The sequence below is a fragment of the Triturus cristatus genome, chromosome 3_1 (assembly GCF_964204655.1).
Source record: "Triturus cristatus chromosome 3_1, aTriCri1.1, whole genome shotgun sequence".
Lineage (NCBI taxonomy): Eukaryota > Metazoa > Chordata > Amphibia > Caudata > Salamandridae > Triturus > Triturus cristatus.
In genome coordinates, this window is record NC_140583.1 from 144350125 (window position 1) to 144369687 (window position 19563).

Consider the following 19563-nt stretch of genomic DNA (forward strand, 5'->3'; position numbering starts at 1 on the left):
AGATTGTGTCCTGCGTCTAGGTGAGTTTTATGGTATCGAAGGCTTCCAACAATACTGATTCTGTAGAATGTTTGGAGCAGGAACCCAATTACTGAAGATGAAGTACATTAAAATTCTTGAGCAAGGAAGTTAATTGGCTGCTGACCAATATTTCAGGTATCTTGGTCAGTGTCTGAAGCAGTGAGATTGGGCGCAGTTTGGACAAAGGGGCCGGATCACCAAGGGTGTTTTTTTTTTTTTTTTTTTTTTACAGGGGTTTTACCACTGCCAGTTTCCAGTCTGAGGAACGTCAGTGGTGGATAACAAGGAATTAATAATTTTATTGTTAATGGGTTTACTGTGTCAACGGCCTTGTGGAGAACAATGAGGGGCAAGGGTCATTGGGTGATCCTGATTTACAAGGGAGGATGGCCTGCTGTAATTGTGAAAGTATCATTTCTTGAAAAGCTGTTGGGGTTGCAGTCCCTTATTGTGGGGTGACATCTAGTAGATCGTCATTTGTGGGAGGAGTAGTCTTAGGTAAGCATTCCTGAATGGCCAGTATGTTGGCTTCAAAGAGAGAGGCGATCTGATCACAAAGGATTTGAGAAGGGGCGGGATATCCTTAGCTAGTGCCCTAGGTTGTAGGAAGATAGTTTTGAGATCATACTGGGCCTCTTCGATCTTAACCGTAAAATAAGCATTTTTTGCTGCTTTAATCTGGGCCTTATAAACTTTCTGTGCCTTTTTTGATAGTGCTGCAAGTCCACACAATTGTATGCCTGGTGTTTTGTTCCAATTGTCTGCTGCGCAGCCATTGCTCTGCTATGGTTGAGGAGGACCACAGAGCTGAAGGGTGGGATCTGCATTTATTGGAAATGTCGCAGGGCAAGCTCATTAACTGCGCCTGTGATCCAGTTATTAAATTAACTGAGATCTTCTCTTCTGCTAAGATTCCGGTGAAGGTGGGAGTGGATGAAGATAGACCGGGGATAACGTTTTAGTCAGTCATCAGTTTACCCCAATTACGTAACTTATGGAGGCCTTAATCATGGTGGACTCAGGTGTGCCATAGGATTCTGAAGGAAATTAACTTATGGTCTGACCAGGCCTCCTGGATAGGAGCTTCTGTTAGCAAGTTGGGATTATTGGAACAGACCCCATCCAGGATGTGACCTGCGCTGTGCATGGGGAAGGTTAAAAGCTGATTTAAGCCAACGATTCTCAGGGTGTCCAAGAAATTGGTTACATCAGAGTTCTTGCTGATCTCCAGAGGGAAGTTAAAGTCTTCCAGGAAGGTGAAGCTGGCATAATGAAGTAGAAATTGTGCCAGTGCTTCTCCCAAGGAGGCCAAGAAACTGGATCCTGGGTCTGGCAGCCGTTAAATTAAGACACATGCAAACAATTGGGTGGGGTTAATTTGGAAACAAAGGCCTAGGATTTCTGCGCCTTTCCAGGAGTTAGTCTCAAAGGTGCAGCATTGGAGTGAGTCACGGAAGACAATGGCAAGGCCACCCCAGCGATGCTCCTCTCTGTCTCACCTAAGGATAGTGTATACTGGGGTAAGAGATTGAGCAATGTCCGGGCTGCACCCCATTCTTTGAGCCATGTTTCAGGGATGAAAATGAAGTTTAAATGGAGATCCTCTATCAGGTCGTGTATCTCCTGAGTATGTATGCTCAATGAACGTTCATTAATCAGCCCACCTGACAATGACTTGGTGTTATGGCTGTGGGCATTCGTGGTGACAGGGGACATCTCGACTGAAAGATTAAACATGCCTTTGCACGTGATTTAGGATAAAAGGCCCTTAGTACAGGTTAAATCTAAGATGTGGCCACAATGAGAAGTAGGGTGCCTGAAAGATTTCAGATAGGTTGAGGCCAGACAGTGGACAGTGCCTGATGTTCCACTGACATGGGAGGTTGGAGCTGTCCTCGATCCAGGTGCAGACGAGCTTGTCTTCGAAGCGCTGGTGGCAGTACCGCTCTGTACCCTGCATAAAAGGGCTTCGAGTTCTAGCAGGTTCCGCCCAGCAAAGTTCCTATTGGCTCTCCTTTGGCCAATCAGAAGGCATCTGTCAGCGTCAGGAAATGGCAGCAAAGTGAGTGAGGAACTGACAGCAGTTACCCCAAAATAAAGTGCCTAGGGCGGTGGCAGCCTAAGGTTTGCAGCGAGGAACACTACAGTCAAAAAGATTTACAAATAAAATGGTTTCAGTTCTCCAAGTATACTCCAAACCTCAACTGATTGGGACATTTCCAAGTACTGAGGCAGTTGGGCTGCGTCATGCATCGATGGGAATACATCTAGAGAAGTAGCACAGTTTACTTTCAAATTGGTGCATGTCTTCTCTAAAACAATATGAGTTATGACATACTTTAAGATTTGTACCGTCATTGAATGTGTTACACTTCCAAACGCTAAACATAGTGAACTGGTGCAATTACTACTTATCTAGGTAGCTTTCTACAGTTTCTGGTTTTGTCCTAGTAGAGGCATGAAGGTTCTGATAATGAGTAATGCTAGTCCTGTTCAGCTAAATGCTTGGCTGAGAAGTTATTGGTACTTTTCATTAACAGTGTACCAGCCCTGGTAAGAAGTGCTGTTGTGGTCTCATGAGACGTACAGCCCTTCTGAGAGCACGGCTGCTTCCCCCACTAAAATGATTGAACCATCTCTGAAAAGTGCTGCTACTGTATATTACTACTATAGGAGCCCTGCTGAGACATATTGGTATTGTTTGTTATTACTATGCAGATCTGATGGGAAATGCTGGTGCAGCCCTAAATAATTATAGAACCTCTTCTGAGAGGAGCTGCTGCTTCCCCACTAAAAGGATAGAACCACCTCTGAGCAGTGCAGCCACTGCATTCTACTAGTACAGGATCCCTGCTTATAAGAATTGGCATGTTACATTACAGCTGAAAAAGAAGTGCTGGTACTGGTCCACTAAAAGCACAGTGGTCTTGCTGGTGCTGTCCAGTAATAGCAGGACTGAAGCACTATTTACCAAAAAATGTGCAATGGCCCTGCTGGAGGGTTTGGTACTGCCTGAATAAAACTATACCTTCCCTGCCTTATAGTAGGGTAGCCCCGCTGAGAAGTGTCAAAACAGCCCTTACTAGAACAGCAGAACCACTGAATATCATTGAAATGACCCCCTACTAGAAAAGCTGAGAAGCTTTAAAACCACACCTTGCTAGAACAGCAGACCTGCTGAGAAGCATTGAAACCACCTCTTATTAGAACAGCAGCCCTGCTGAGAAGCATTGAAACCGTCCCTTACAAGAAGAGCAGCTCCAATGAGGAGCATTGAAACCTCACTAGAAGAGGAGTCCTACTAAGATGAGTTGAGAAAGCCTCTTACTGAAACAACAGCCCTGTTGAGAAACATTGAAACCACCCCTTACTAGAACAGTAGCCCCACTGAGACGTGTTGAAACAACCCCTCACTTTCTAGTAAGTCCTGCTGAGAAGCGTAGAAGCCTCCCCTTAGTAGAGCAGTAGCCCTGCTGAGAAGCTTCATCCGCCCCTTCCTAAAACAGCATCCCTGCTGAGAAGTGCTAGAACTGCCTCTTACAAGAGCAGCAGCCCCACTGAGATGTGTTGAAACAACCCTTTACTAGAACAGCATCTCTGCTGAGAAGCGTAGAAATCGACCCATTCCAGAGCAGCAGTTATGCTGGGAAGCAATGAAACCGCCCTTTACTAGAACAGCAGCCATGCTGAGAAGTGCTATAACTGCTCCTTACTAGAGAAGCAGCCCTGTTGAGACATGTCGAAGCAGCCCCTTACTAGAACAGCATCACTGCAGAGAAGCATTGAAACCACCTTTTTTTTTTTTTTTGCAGTTTTATATAGCACGAACTTGAGGGTATCGGAGCGCTTTACATGAGCACCAGTTGCATTACAGATGGGCACATTCACTTTTTTAGGCACAGGGAGATTAAGTGATTTGCCCAGAATCACAGGATGTTTGAGACTCCTGCCAGACTCGAACCTGGTTCCCCAACTTCAAAGTCAGCTGCTCTAGCCTTTCAGCCACATCCGCTCCACTAGAACAGCAGCCTCACTGAGATGTGTTGAAACAGCCCCTTAATAGAACAGCATCCGTGCTGAGAGGCATAGAAACCACCCCTTTCTAGAACATCAGCCCTCCTGAGAAGCACTGAAACCTTGTTCTGTCCTGCATTGCTACTTGGGTTCCAGAATTCTTACTAGAATCTCTGGAGCAGTTGCTGGCGAGTAGGGACTTGAGATGGACGTGACGTGTTAAGCGGCAATAGGTGTTTCAACAAATAGTTCTTTTGAATTCAAAGAGGTCTCTGACTTTACAAGCAGCCCTGTGTTAATACGGCCCCTTACTAGAACAGCAGCCCTGCTGAGAGGCGTAGAAGCCTCCCTTTACTAGAACATCAGCCCTCCTGGGAAGCATTGAAACAACCCTTACTAGAGCAGCAGCCCTACTGAGAAGTGGTAGACCCGACACTTACTAGAGCAGCAGCCCTATTGAGAATCATAGACACCGCCCCTTACTAAAACAGCAGCCCCACTGGGACGTGTTGAAACAGACCCTTACTAGAACACCTGCCCTGTTGAGAAGCATTGAAACCACCCCTTACTAGAAAAGAAGCCCTGTTAAGACATGTTGAAGCCGCCCTTTACTAGAACAAAAGAAACAATTGATGGATGGAATGCTGGACAATGCAAACATTCACCCCCAGTCACAAGGATCTGGGTTTAATCCATCAGTCTTTTGCTCACCACACTACCCCAGTTTGGACCCAGCCATATGCAAATCAGTCCAGCCCGAACTGCCAAGCCAGGTCCTCCCTGGTCCGGAAACTAGCATCCTGGGACCAGTTTCAGGGCATCAGATCTCTGTACTGGGGTGAATGTATGGCATTGTTCTGCATTCTGTCCATCAATTGACTTTTTGCATTTGCCCTTGACTAGAACAGCAGAATTGCAGAGCAGCATTGAAACCACCCCTTACTAGAACAGTAGCCCTGCTGAGAAGCATAGAAACCACCCCTTTCTAGAACATCAGACCTCCTGAGAAGCACTGAAACCTCGCTCTGCATTGCTTCTTTGGCTCCAGAATTCTTACTAGAAACTCTGGAGCAGTTGCTGGCGAGTAGGGCCTTGAGATGTGCCATGTTTAGCGGCAATAGGTGTTTCAACAAATAGTTCTCTTAAATTAAAAGAGGTCTCCGACTTCACAAGCAGCCCTGCTGAAAAGTGTTAACACTGCCCCTTACTAGAACAGCAGCCCTGCTGAGGAGCTTTAATACAGCCCCTTACTAGAGAAGCAGCCTGTTGTGAAATGTTAATATATCCCTAGTAGAGCAGCAACCCTGCTGAGAAATGCTAGAACTGCCCTTTACTAGAGCAGCAGCCCTCCTGAGAAATACTAGAACTGCCCTTTGGTAGAGTAGCAGCCCTACTGAGAAATGCAATGACTACCCTTTGGTTGAGCAGCGGATGTGTTGAGAAGCATTGAAACCACCCCTTACTAAAACACCAGCCCCACTGAGACGTGTTGAAACAGCCCCTTACTACAACAGCAGCCCTGCTGAGAAGCATAGAAACAACCTCTTACTAGAACAGCAGCCCTGCTGAGAAATGCTAGAACTGCCCTTTACTAGAGCAGCAGCCCTGCTGAGAAATACTAGAACTGCCCTTTACTAGAGCAGCAGCCCTCCTGAGAAATACTAGAACTGCCCTTTACTAGAGCAGCATCCCTGCTGAGAAGTGCTGGAACTGCCCTTTACTAGAGCAGCAGCCCTCCTGAGAAATACTAGAACTGCCCTTTACTAGAGCAGCAGCCCTACTGAGAAATGCAAGAACTACCCTTTGGTAGAGCAGCAGCCCTACTGAGAAATGCTAGAACTGCCCTTTACTAGAGCAGCAGCCCTACTGAGAAATGCTAGAGCAGCAGCAGTGTTGAGAAGCATTGAAACCACCCCTTACTAGAAAAGCAGCTCAGCTTAGAAGCCTTCAAACCACCTCTTACTAGAAAAGCAGCCCTGCTGAGAAGTTCTAGAACCGCTCCTTACTAGAGCCGTAGCCCTGCTGAGACATGTTGAAGCCGTCCCTTACTAGAGCAGCAGCTCTGCTGAGAAGTTCTAGAACTGCCCTTTACTAGAGCAGCAGCCCTCCTGAGAAATACTAGAACTGCCCTTTACTAGAGCAGCAGCCCTACTGAGAAATGCAAGAACTACCCTTTGGTAGAGCAGCAGCCCTACTGAGAAATGCTAGAACTGCCCTTTACTAGAGCAGCAGCCCTACTGAGAAATGCTAGAACGGCCATTTGCTAGAGCAGCAGCCCTACTGAGAAATGCTAGAACTGCCCTTTACTAGAGCAGCAGCCCTCTGAGAAATACTAGAACTGCCCTTTACTAGAGCAGCAGCCCTACTGAGAAATGCAAGAACTACCCTTTGGTAGAGCAGCAGCCCTACTGAGAAATGCTAGAACGGCCCTTTGCTAGAGCAGCAGCCCTACTGAGAAATGCTAGAACTGCCCTTTGCTAGAGTAGCAGCAGTGTTGAGAAGCATTGAAACCACCCCTTACTAGAAAAGCAGCTCAGCTTAGAAGCCTTCAAACCACCTCTTACTAGAAAAGCAACCCTGCGGAGAAGTGCTAGAACCGCTCCTTACTAGAGCTGTAGCCCTGCTGAGACGTGTTGAAGCCGTCCCTTACTAGACCAGCAGCTCTGCTGAGAAGCATTGATGTTAAAACATTAACAGTATGGTCCCCTGGTTAAAGCATGACACTAAATATAGTGGTGATGTACAGAATTCCTCAAATACATGTCATCTAGGTTGGCCATCTAGGCAGGCCCTTTTACATTACATATTCGACCTTCACCCTGTACCCTCCCTTTCAGTATCTCATCGACCCGTTCTGTGGTGATTTTCTCGAGCGCGCTTTTTCCATTTTTAGCACTGGCGAAAAAATGGCCCAGTTAGGACAAGCACTTACTACCTATATCTTGTGTAACCCGCTTACCGTGAAGGCGCAGCCCTTGTTTCCCATCCTTCGAACGTCGATAAATTGAGTAACAGTAAATCTTGTTGTTCTTACCGCTTCGAAATGACAACTGTGGTAAGTTTTATATAAAAAATGTCACTATTATGAAAGATTGGGCTCTGTAAGCATAAACCAGTGCGCTGCTGCTGCTGGTACAGTGAACAATTCGCTCACAGTTGTTGTCTTACTGTTCAGGGTCCTCATGGTCGACAGGCAAGAATCCCGCCCTGCAGAATGGATCGCTAGGAAATTCTTGTCGCCCATATCTTACCTCTTCCCGACCGCCTTGTCGGTGCCCGTGACTGCAGTAGCTCGAGCCATGGTGAACACTGCAGTAACGCCGAGTGACCAGAAGATGGAGCTCCTGGACAACAAGGCCATTCACAGGATTGGAAAACTGGTAGAGAAGAAGAAAAGCTAAAGAATGCGCCTAGTGATTTAGCATGGTTTTAAATGTATCGTGTAACTTTTAGCTTAATCTATCTTTGAATTTGATATAAGCTGCTTTCATTTATATCATTCGAGATTGGTTCTTGTCTTTATCGAAATGTATACTGTTTTAAATTCAATGATGCCCTAGAAGAGAAGTCTGTTTGTTGAGGCTTGAAAATGCTGTGCTCTCGAGACAAAGGACTAACAAAGAGATGTTAAGAGCCTGCAGAGAGTAATAACTTGCCCCTGTGTTTACAGAATATGTTTATCAGGCGCTGGAGTATGCCATTTGTTTACGTTTTGGGGGCGGTACTTCGCGCTTCTGCAGGCCACTGAACCTTTAAGGCAGACTGATTAAGTGAATTGTGCGACTCTGTACAGGGCAAATGTGCCTTATCATATGGGTGCTTAAACGATGCCTGGTGAGGTAAAGTGTCCAAGATCACAAGGTGTGTATGTGCATGAAAACTACGCTAGCCCCTTAAACACCAGCTAGCTGCCTGTGTTAATCCTATGCAACTGTTCCTTTCTGAGAGCCAAGGAGTGCTGAGTAGCTACAACCAAGGCTGTTGGCAGTGGGGTCCTCCATGGCCGGAGGGCGGTGTGGGGCCATGAGCTCTGGTTGTTTACTCCCAGCCTGGCAGGAGGTTTGCAGCCACTGGGCCAATGGCCTGCTGTTGGCAGCTGAGGTCCAGTGGACATGGGCTGAAGAGCTTTAAGAGATTCCGCTCTCTGCCCAGTTTGCGGGTCTGTCTGCTGAAGGGCTTCATAGATCAGGGGATGGGCTACAGGGAAGGACGAAAGGTGCAATACAAAGGGACTTATTAGCGGTCTTTATTTGGGTTACGGTTAGAATGTATATCTGTGAAGGACCAAAGAGATGGAAAATAAGGGACAATAAATAGAAATCCCAGCGAGATGCCTCATATCCTTGTACCAGATCCGTTCTTCTCAAAGACTCTTGAAGTACAGGCCAGTAGTTACTGCATTGACACGTTTCTGCATTTATTTAAAGCTTTGTTGATGGTCCTTTAAGCAGAGTGACATACCATCAGTGTACGTAACACACTTGCGGAACGCTTACATTTAGGGCAATAGTAAATCAAAAATATGAATGTTTCAGAAGTTGAGCAACTTACCTGAGGTTTTAGCAAACGCACTGGAAGGTGTGTGTACATTCACCGCCAAAACCGTGGGTACAGTAGTGTGGGGAAGCCTCCTAGTCAGCTTACACATTTCAAATATTCTACTTAAAATGTCAAAACCACCAGGTGCCTCTCTGATAAAAGCAGGTCCACGTCCCCAACCCATTTGCTGTACCATGAAATGTCTCTTGAAGGCTGCAGAAGGGAGAGTCTACGCCTTACCTCTTAACGGAGGTAAAATGCACTAACTAGTACTGTGCCATGGGCCCTGCTCTGAAGTAGTGCCTGTTAAATGATATCGCCAAGAGCAGGGCCACATCACCGTTACCCATCCTTAGCGACCAGAGGACACCAACAATCACTCCGCTATCCACACACACATGTCGCACAATCACTTGCACATGGTTCGTGGAAAGCACAGGCTGAGATAACCCGCAGCACCAAGATATAGCGAAGCAACTGGGTAGTGTCACTTTATACAAAACCCATGCAACATAACCTGACAAGGCAAAAGCTAAAGGAAGGGTGACTCGCTTTTTATCTTTGTGATGGGGAACCGTATTTTAATCTGTCTTAAAACTGTTAAGAAGTTATGGCCACGTGATGTCGGAGTTTGAACTCTATTTCCTTTTTCATGCATTCACTTGTTTGTTATCACTTTGTTTATGGGGACTGTCTGAGCAAAAAAGGACCACTAAAAAAGGATTGTCTATACTGTGAGCCAGGAATTTTGTGAAACAATAAACTTATTCTGTCCACGTGCTGCCTGATTTTCAATTAGATGTTATGGTTGCATATACCGAGTCCTCTGATACTGTTTTGTCTTACTACTTGAGGGACCCTTTGGAAGGAGTTGTGGACATAGCCCACTGATGCAGTGGTTTAGTCATAAAACATGCCTCTATGTTCTTAACCATTTACATTTGTAGGGGCTGCTGCATGTGATCTACAACATGCTTCTTTATTTCGCAAGGAACATTTCAGGAGTCAGGCAGAGATTATAAATGGTTAAATTAGTCTAAGTGAGTAACTTGTAAAATGCCTCTCTTTTAGAAATATTGAACACCTATTGCAGAAAAAACAGGGCACCGTGGGAAAATAAGTCAGATTTTTAAGACCCCATCCACAAAGCTTTATTTCCTATTAGTCAGCACACAACTACTCACAGAATAAGCTTTGTGAATTGAGTGTGACCCAGTGCAGTTCGTTATGAGTGTTGCAGCTGTGTACTTTCACTTTCTTTCAACAAGGAAAAGCCAAGACGACTGGTGAGACCTAAAGGCAACCACTGCTTAATTTTAGCTAGTGTGGGCCACCGACACTCATTTTTGGGACCGTAACCAGGACTCTAGTCGGGGTACACGGCGTCCCCCCCACTCTTTTCACAGGGTGGCCGCCGTCCCCCCTGCCAACAAATCTGGGCTCCACAGAAATATGCTGAACGTGTCCCAGTGTAATTTTCAGACACCGGGACACGTTCAGCACGAGACGTCATGAGGTTTTTTGCATATTGTCAGTCCCCCCCACTTCTTTTTATAGGACTTGTGCCCTGACCGTAATTTTATTTACCTCATGGGACATTTCCAAGAGCAAGAGAGGGGAAAACAAACAAACAGGAAACAAAGAAAAAAGACGCAAAACTGTCACAACGGGATAAAGCAGGAACCTATCAGACGTGTCTAATAGTCGATTAAAGAGGCTTGAAGTGAATTCCAGACTACCAGCCTTGGTATTCGGCGCGCTGACATTTAATAGTGCCAGTCTTGGGCTACTGACCTGTGCTTCGGCACCGGTACTAATTCTTTTACAAATAAGCACTGAGGGCAACATCAAGAGTATTTCCCTCAAGATAGAACGTGAGGCCTAAGGCCAAGAACAGTGCCCCAAGAGTGGTAGTGAGGCCTAATTCCAAGACAGGTGAGGGCAGTTGCTCTGCGAAGATGGAGTGTGCCCAGGTCTATGCACCTCAAACACATCACTGCAGTTTTGCGTCTGTCAAGGAGCACAAGAAGGCAGCAGGACGTGGGGCCTTTTTCTTGACTCCAGTTATAAAACAGAAAAACAGGTTCATCTGTAAATAGGAAATCTCAGTACATATTTGAACTGCCATTCTGAAGACAGTAGCCAGAATAGAGCAGACGCTGATAGGCAATGGTGATTGATTCTCTAACACTACATTTGACAGTTTTAGTAGATGTTAAGCTGTGATGGAGAGGGCGATGACAACCCTTTTAGAATGGATTATAGAACTGTGACTGCAACAAAAACATATGAAACGAATGAAATCTAAAATGTAGAAGGAAACAAAGTGTTTTGCAGCATGAATGTTTGCTGGATTCACATGCTGTGCAGCATTCCACCCTCTAGTGGCTGGGTCCAGAATCGTTCTCTGTGGTCCCTCTTCTCTTCTGCGTGTGGGTGTCAATCCTGCGACAGTTTGGTGCTATGTCCCTCATTGTGTGACGTCAGATGTCACAATCTTCAGATTCTTTTTTCTGTTGCGGGGTCCGGAAGCAAGGGGAAGAAGAAAGCTCCAGGGTCAAAGGGAAGAGACACTGCACTGCAAAATTCGTTTTTGTCAAAGACCGAAAAATTCATCAAGAAGAACAGTAATCACAATGTTAATCACTGGATAGGAGAAAACACAGAGGATTATCGAAAAAACACACAGAAGGTGAGAGACTTGTTCATCAAGACCACGTGGATCTGAGAATGAAAAAAGGGAATAGAGCAAACCATCTCTGGATTTTGCTAGAAGTGGCACCACAAGTACGTGCAAAAGGACAAGCACGAAGTGTGCAATCTCTGCCACAGTGTGCGTCAAGTTCTTGCTAAACACGACCTGGGCAAAGCAGAAATGGAGGTAGGATTATAAGACAATGGCTGCCCTTAAGGAAAAACAGGACTCCCTAAGAGACCTGGACACAGTGAACAAGAGGACATACTTTAGGACACAGAGAAGGCACAAGGAGAAGAACAGGAACTCAAGGAAGTTACCGAGGTCCAACAAGAAAGAGCACACCACGAGTTGGAGACTCCCAACACAATGTAATTCCACCGGAACGTTCCATGTTCAGGCCGAGCGCATCTTATTCGAAACATGAAAAACCGGCAGCAGTGTCAAACATTTTGATGCGGAGCAAAAAACAAGGTCAAAAGAGCTACAGAGGTCCAAGAACAACGCTGAAGATAAACTCTCGAAACCAGCTTCGATCTCGAGAAAGTGGTTCAAAGACATGGGAGAGACAAGAGCTCTTTGGGAAGAATGGCTTGACGTCGAACCAGACAACTGGCTCAGCATCAATGCCAAAGAGAGGCTCACCACAGATCCTGAAGACACAGATGTCGAAGGGTGGTTCGACAACAACGCTGAAAATAGTTTCAACATCAATGACAAAAAAGAGGACTGGGGAGTAAAAAACTCTGCACCAAATAGAGATATGTTAAGGTAGAGAGAAAGAAGAGGCACCTCGAGGCTGAGCTGGAAGCCGTGATCCGGAGGGAAAAAAGCTTGATGAATCACTACAGAGCTACAGAATACCCCTCAAGCAGCAACCAGAACTGCATAGGGAGCAAGGGGTGGAGGAACTTGAACCTCCAATGACACCAGAGCCTCAGGACGAGCTGGTGATCTCCAACGTCAAAGAGGAGGAACACCCGCTTCAGCAGCAAGAATCCTCGTATACAGCAGAATCCTTCAAAGGCTGGCAAGACATTTATGCACTCGCCACGTAAAGAAGAAGGCTTCTACCTGTTTAGACCCTCACCACCAGATATTACCACATGCAATGCGATTCCTAAAACGGCGGCTAACACATATGGGGTACAGCTGTGAGAGGACCAAACGGAAGCATGTTCCTCTTAGAGACATTGCTACCAGATTAAAAAAAAAAATAACAGTTCCTCCCCATGCTACCCAGTGGTCTAGATCCGGAGAGAAAGGAGTTAATCGAGCCCACTGTGGCTAAGGTCATAACACCAGGGGCAGAAAATAATGTTTATCCACCAAATACTCTGCCTACCTCAGGGGTAACGTACCAGCTGACAATAGCCTGCAAAATGGACAAATAACCCCTTATCCACTCGGCCCCGTCCAGACAATGAAAGCAAGAGGGTGGACATCGGTAGAAAGAAGATGGAAAGGTCGTCAGCAACATAGTGTTGAATACTCACGCAAACGCCCTGCTCAACCAGCACACCCTTCAATAGTAGGACAAGATGGAAGAGCTCACGCAACACCTACCAGGCGGGTTCAAAAATAGGACAACCATGTGCTGCAGGAGGACAAAATCAATCACTAAAGCCTGTCTTATGTTGGCACGAGATGCAGCAGATACAGCCAGTAGGTAGCTCTGCACCACTACCACCTGTTGCAGGCATGCTTTGCTTAGAACATCTGGATTCAAACAGAAGGTGCAATCCGCAGCCTCTTTAATGATGAGGTGCTGCAATGAATGGGAAAGGAAGATGACACCACTGAGGCCATGGGGTTCTTATATTATAAAAGGCCTTTTCGTGAGAGCTTAAAGGGTGAATGATCCTGAAAGTAACCTATGCAGGGGCGTAACATAGGCCCCCGCGGTGCGGTGGGGGGGGGGCCGAGCTCAGGGGGCCCCCTCAACACTTTACCCTGGCCTGATAGCTCCTGAAGAAGTCCGGAGGGGGGCCCTCCCTGTACTGTGCAGGGGGGCCCCCTCCAGTTTCGTTACGCCCCTGGACCTATGCCACCACAGGCTCTTTTTTTAACCAGCCAAAACATTTTCATGTCATAATCAGAATTATGGAAAACACAACAGAGGCGGTGTAGAGTTACTTGTATTACTGGCCAGTGGGAACCTGTCCCTGCAGTTCGGATAGCACTATTTCTCTTAGCTAGTGTCTTGTAGCCATATTGTAGAGCAGCATGGGTAAAAGTAAAAAAAAAAACGCACACACTTTGACATGGGACTCTGAAAAAAAGTGCTGTGAGGCAGCCAGTACAGGCCGCGTCAGTGATTTTTTTTTATTCTTATGAGGTGGGGAGGCAACACAGACAACGGGAGGATAGGAGAGCAGAAGCAAAACACATAGCGGGAGAGGGAGGGTGGGAGGGAAGGAAGAAGGAACATGGATAATAGCAGGTGGGGGTGAGAGGGAAGAAGCAACACAGACGAGGCGGGGAAGGGAGGGAAGTAGCAACAAGGATGACAGGGGAAGATAAAAAAGAAAAATATAGTACCTCTGTCACAGCCCCAGCAGCGGAAGGACCCTAATCAAGATGAAGCAATCATCACTTGGTCCATACTCCAGACAAAAGCAGTGGAAGTGAGGCTGGCACACACTGCCCAATTAGGAGGCAGCAAATGAGAGTGACAATGAAGCCCACTAATGATAAGCAATGGAGAGACTCCAAGCCCCTCCTAGTAAATAATATCTCTCGCAGGTGAGAGCACATGCGCTGTCACAGGTGAGGCCCAAACAAGTGATACTGTCTTTATACATATCTTGGTGCCTAATGTTGATATGGTGGATTTTACATGTCCTTCAAAAGGTCTCCACATAACGATAAGGTGCAAAATGTACCTGTCATTCACACTATTTTCTTTAATTAATATCCACTTGTGTATTTAAAGCCACAGCTCACATGGATCCTTGCTAGGACATTGATTTTAGTTGGCTAACTAATGTGAAACTACTGTCATGATTAATAAATGCAAAATGTGGATTAGTGGTAGAAGGAGAGATGGTTTCAATGAATTAGCCACCATTGCAAGTTTGCTATTAAAATCTCATTTTGATGTCTGGAAAAGGTGCATCCGTGAGGAAGTACACATGCCCTTTTGAACTGAAAGGCAAGGTACTGTGCAAAAAGGCTCCAACACATTCACACTCACCGTAGTGATTCAGAGGTAGACTGACCTTTATCTAGGCGCTTGCAACAGAACGTGCTGGTGGCTCTTTAGATAAATATTTCCCCCATCAGTGAAGTCGATTACAATACAATCTAGAAGAGTTCCAGATCTTCGCTTCCCAACGTTCTGGCTTCTGTTGTAAATGAATATGTGGAACGAGGACATGGAGGATGTGGGTAGATTTGAGGAGTCCTTTGTATTGGTAATGCTAGACCTTCAACTGTCTTTCATACATTGGATTATGATTTGCTTTTGACACACTTGATTTCAGTGGTGTGCCCGACCATGCCACCCATTGGTTGGACTCTCCTTTAGATGGCAGAGCTAAGCAATTCCAACCTCATCTGTTGAATTTTCATCTCTGTTGCTTGCATGATTGCACTAGAGATGAGTCGAAAAGACCAGCTTCAAAATGATCTTCCCCTCAATATGTATAGCCACACTTTGCTTGAATTCATTTGGGCTAAAGGACTGGGCTTTAATTTGTGTATCGATGATACCCAAATTTAGAGGCATATTTACAAGGGGATTGCGCCACCGGAACATCACTTTTTCTGACGTTCCGGAACCATATTTACAAAGCGGCGCTAATCCACTTGCATGGCTTAACGCTGGTTAGTAACTATGGTATCCTTTTAATCAGTTTTTGTGTGTGAAAGGGACGTGTAATGGGTGTTTCTGTGGGCGTTCCACCGCAACACCCATTGCTTTTTGACGCTACCCCAGATTTACAAAGATCTGTAAATCTGAGACAGCACCGAAAACTAACGCCATTCAAAAGCAGGCATTAGGTTGGTGCAACGAGAATAAATACTTTTATTTCTACTTGTTATTGTTATTTCTATGAGTGCTTCATTCTGCAGCACACAGAAAGAGCAAACAACCTATAAAGATTGTTTATATGCTGGAAGGTTCCCCTTCCTGCACATAAACAATCATTCCCTGCAACACAGACCCCCTTGCACTATAGTGCAAGGGTGCCTGCGTTACAGGGAAGCATCCCTGCAATGCTGGCACCCTAGCACTATGGCGCAAAGGTGTCTGTGTTGGCGCTAGGCAGCTTTTTTTAGCGCCAGCACAAGGTAAAACACAGGTGCCCCATATACTTTTAAATACGGCGCATCCCATGGTTTCTGAAAGGACGCAGCACTGTGGTGCAAAATTGCGTGCTGCGCTGCGCCATTTCCTAGTAAATACCCTCCTTCGTTTCATGTTCGAGAATAGAAGAGTTTGCCTCAGTTGAAAGAAGTCTGTGTAGAATCTCTGAATATCCAGACAAATGCAGCCCATGTTCTAATGCTGATAAAACCGAGGTCATCCTTGTTTTAACCTCTGTACTGTCTACCTCCATTGCATTTGCCCCAACCACTGACAGTATCTGGCCACTCTATTATTTCCAAGGACACCATCCACAATCTTGGCTTTCTTTGGAATACAGAGCCGCGCTACATCCCCGCCCAAGTAGATGAGGTGGTCTAGGATAGGTGGTTTAAGCTCTGAAAGTTTGATGCAAGGATTTGCTTATATGAAACCCTAGAGAAGGGCCACGAAGTTCTGGTGGGAACGTCACTGGGCAGATCTGTTGCAATAAGTTGAACTTTCTTAATGTTTTTCATCACATATAGGTTCTAGGAGTTCCATTATGGTCGCTATCTAGTACATGTCCTAGAAAATGCCACAACGCAATGGGTTGGGTTGCCCACCCGCATCGTATTTCTTTAAAGAAGGAATAGCAACAATCAAGGAACACCGAGGGAAGAGAGAGTGGCATTACTTGAGATTAGGAAGAGATGAATGCGGGTCTCCTTCATTACTCAGCACCTGAATATACCCGAGGGAACGAAAACATTAGTCCCCACACATGCCTTACAGGGCTCGGCTGGGCTGGATGATCAAAGTACTTGCGCAAAGGTTTCGCCTTGTCCTAAGTTGGCATAATCTGCCCGCATCCTTGTCTCAGAGGCATTCCAGTTGTTATGATGACCTTACGTCGGCCTTGCTGTGAACACAGCCACGTGGAAGTCTGAGGCCCAGGTCTCGCTCCAGTGCTGCAGAATTGGACACATAGAGGCCAATACACCTATCCCTTAACCGGTGTTAATATGGTGATACAACAACCTGCCATTTACATTGGAATGTCATTCAATTGTTGGGAGACATTCTGCTTCCAGGAGACTGGCTGGCCTGCCTGAACCGAAAGAACATATAACGTTTGATCCCCATGTTCTCTCCCCTTAACAGGTTCCTGCTGGTCAAGTGGGAGGATCGGATCTGGGAATGGTCAGGTCTCCTGTTCAGTTTGTCACTTGCTCCATAGTTCTTCAAATCGTACTCCAGTGGATGGTAGCTCTCATGGGGTCAGAGATTCCGAATGATAATTGACCAACACGATTCCCCCATCCTTTATTAAGCCCAACGTGAAAATACAGGATCTTGGCCTTTTTTTGTTAACGCAGAAGAAATTTCTTGAGGTTCACAATGAACTCTGGTGCACTTTTTCAGATCAGCACCATGACCCCAATATACCTTGACATAGACGCCATTCCATTGACCAAGCATCGCGCCCACTCACCATCACATTGACATCATCACAGGCACACAATGAATGCACACAGAAAAACACATTTAACATTCACATAACCAGATCTGAATTGTTTAAACTAGCTCTGTGGAGGTTTACCCATTTAAGAAGTGTATTGTTGTTGCATTGATGTCGCATTTAGCTATAAAAGCGCGCTGCGCCCAATCACCTCTGTTCTGATCTGAAGATCCGCGAAATCTGAATATTATCAACTTCATCGATGTAGAAATTGCTGAAGCAGCAGCCTGTCCCCCTCTGAAAGGTGTTTCTGAAAGGATTTGTATCAGGGCTGCTGAAAATGTGACCCATAGCCCAGGCATACTGGATTCCCTGGTCTGGGAGGAAAACACATTGCGCACCCCCCCTAGGGCTGGGAGATGGAAGGGTCTGGACTAGAGGAAGCCGACTGTGCATTATGGGAAGTCTCGGTTGAATTGGTAAAATACTTGGAGTGCGATGGTGGCAGCAGAGTCCCAGGAGGCAGCTTGCTTCTTGAGCTCTCCAGCAGAGGGTGGTGAGGTCTGTGAACCTTCTGTGGCGCATGGGCGGTGCCTACGCAGCAGGAGGAGGCAATTTGGAATGTTGGGGTCAGATCAGATCAGGTGGCAGAATGGAGACTGAGATATGAGAAATAAAGGATGGTGAAGACAAAGCTGTAAACTCAATGTTTATGGTCACAGAGGGAAAGATGGAAGACCCTTTAAGGATCATGGCCGTAACTACATCCAGGAGTGATCGTGGTTTAACACCACAGCATACAAATCAAAGATGCTTCCAACAAGATGTGTGAGCTGGCTACAAATATGAAAAGTGAAATACAATTGGGCAGGCCATCTGAGAATTTTGAAGAGGATGGAATTGTGAAATCAGAACAGGGATTGACCCTTCAACCTGCCTTTATTACTTTTTCTTCTGACTGAAGTAATGAACAGAACGGGGAATATTTGATGGAAGCCCCTCCAAGCAACAAACAAAGAATTCAAAAACAGGGAAAAGATGAGAAACCGAATGTTGTGTGTAATTTGCCTCTCCTATCCCTACACTGCAACCCACACCCGCGGGGGCCAGACAGTCATGAGGGAAGCCTCAACCACTAAAGGGATAAAACAACACATCGATCACAAACAAATAAAACCAGTACCGTCCTCAATGCACAAATGCATTTTACAATGACAGCAATGAAACACTTTGCATGAAAAGTGCCATACAAATGACAATATAAAGACGTTTTAGTACCACTTGTATCTAAGAGTCGCCCCACTGTAGTGTTATCAGCCATCCCTGGCTTTCATACAACAGCACTGAATGAGATTAATCGTGTAGGCTTAGAATCAGAAATGAAACTTCAGGTTCAAGAACTCAAGGTGCCGCTGAGTGAAGCTTTAGTCCTGAGTCTAGATGCCGAACACGTTATGGTGTTAGGATTTGGATAACGCCTTTTGCCATCACTGTGGCACTGAGGTACTTGTGTACCTGGTTGCCCCTTCTGTGTGGGTTCCGAATATCCATCCATCGGTCGTGCCTCGTTTTGAAGTATAAAGGGCTGCACGTCACATTTCAGATAATGTGGAGTTTTATGGGTGTTCAAAGTCAAATTTTGAGATGAGGGGTTAGACTGCTAGAAGCACAAAAAGGACAGAACTCATATTCCTCACTCACTTTCCGTATTGTGATGAGATAGGGGAAAGGCAGCTGGAAACAGTTCAGCTTTCCGGCAATGCCTGAACCACAGAGTTTGCTCTTCGCTCCAATTTGCGTTCAGTGTGATCCACAATTTGTCTGCTATACAACCAGTGATCTTTCAAATTTCATCCTTTTGAACTATCATTCAGTGAGGAGGATTGCTGAGGGTGTTTTTTTTTATGTCCGGGGCATAGCATGGCAGAGTTTTTTGTAAATGTCATGGTACATTGCTCCATTCGGTGTTATTGACACAAACAAGCCTTACAGAGACATACTGTGGGTCATGTACACTGGGAGTCAATGTGGCTCTTTCAAGGCAGTTTCACATGCTCTACTTTTCTAAAATCGGGCAGGAACTGGCAGCCTGATTTTGTTAGTTTTACCACATGTCAGGCTCTTTAGCAGTCCAATACAGACGGTGCCCAGTCGCGCTATCACCGTGGCTCTCATTAACTCCACTGGTACTGAGTAATGGCAGGATTTTTTGAAGTACGGAGATCTGCAAATCAATGCCCTCATGGAACTAAATATTTCTCCCAATCAAACATGGATCCCTTGTTCCATACTTCAGTGTAGTGCATGGTGGTATTTTAAGACAAACACAAGGAGATGACACATGATGGACGGAGTGCTGAAATGTTTCAAACGCTCATCCCGAGTCAGAGATCTGGGGTTAATCCATCATCATTCTTTAGCTCACTTTGCCACCCCAGTTCAGACACAGCTATATGCAAATCAGTCTTGACCCTGTGCCTCATCGGTACAGTCCAGACCGAACTGCCAAACCATGTCTTCCCTGGACCGGAAACAAGCATC

General features: G+C 45.8%; 1 protein-coding gene across 5 annotated transcripts in view; it reads left to right on the top strand.

Annotated features, from left to right (window-relative positions):
- Positions 1-9350, top strand: part of HTATIP2 (HIV-1 Tat interactive protein 2) — a 143886-nt gene extending 134536 nt beyond the window's left edge. For 3 of the 5 annotated variants that reach the window (XM_085643600.1, XM_085643601.1, XM_085643602.1), the window contains exon 6: positions 7211-9350. In XM_085643600.1, coding sequence (XP_085499726.1) covers positions 7211-7436 — 226 coding nt within the window. In that variant the 3' untranslated portion in view covers positions 7437-9350. The remainder of the gene's footprint in view (positions 1-7210) is intronic. The other 2 variants (XR_014978729.1, XR_014978730.1) reach the window with 1 other exon arrangement.
- The last annotated feature ends 10213 nt before the right edge of the window (positions 9351-19563 follow it).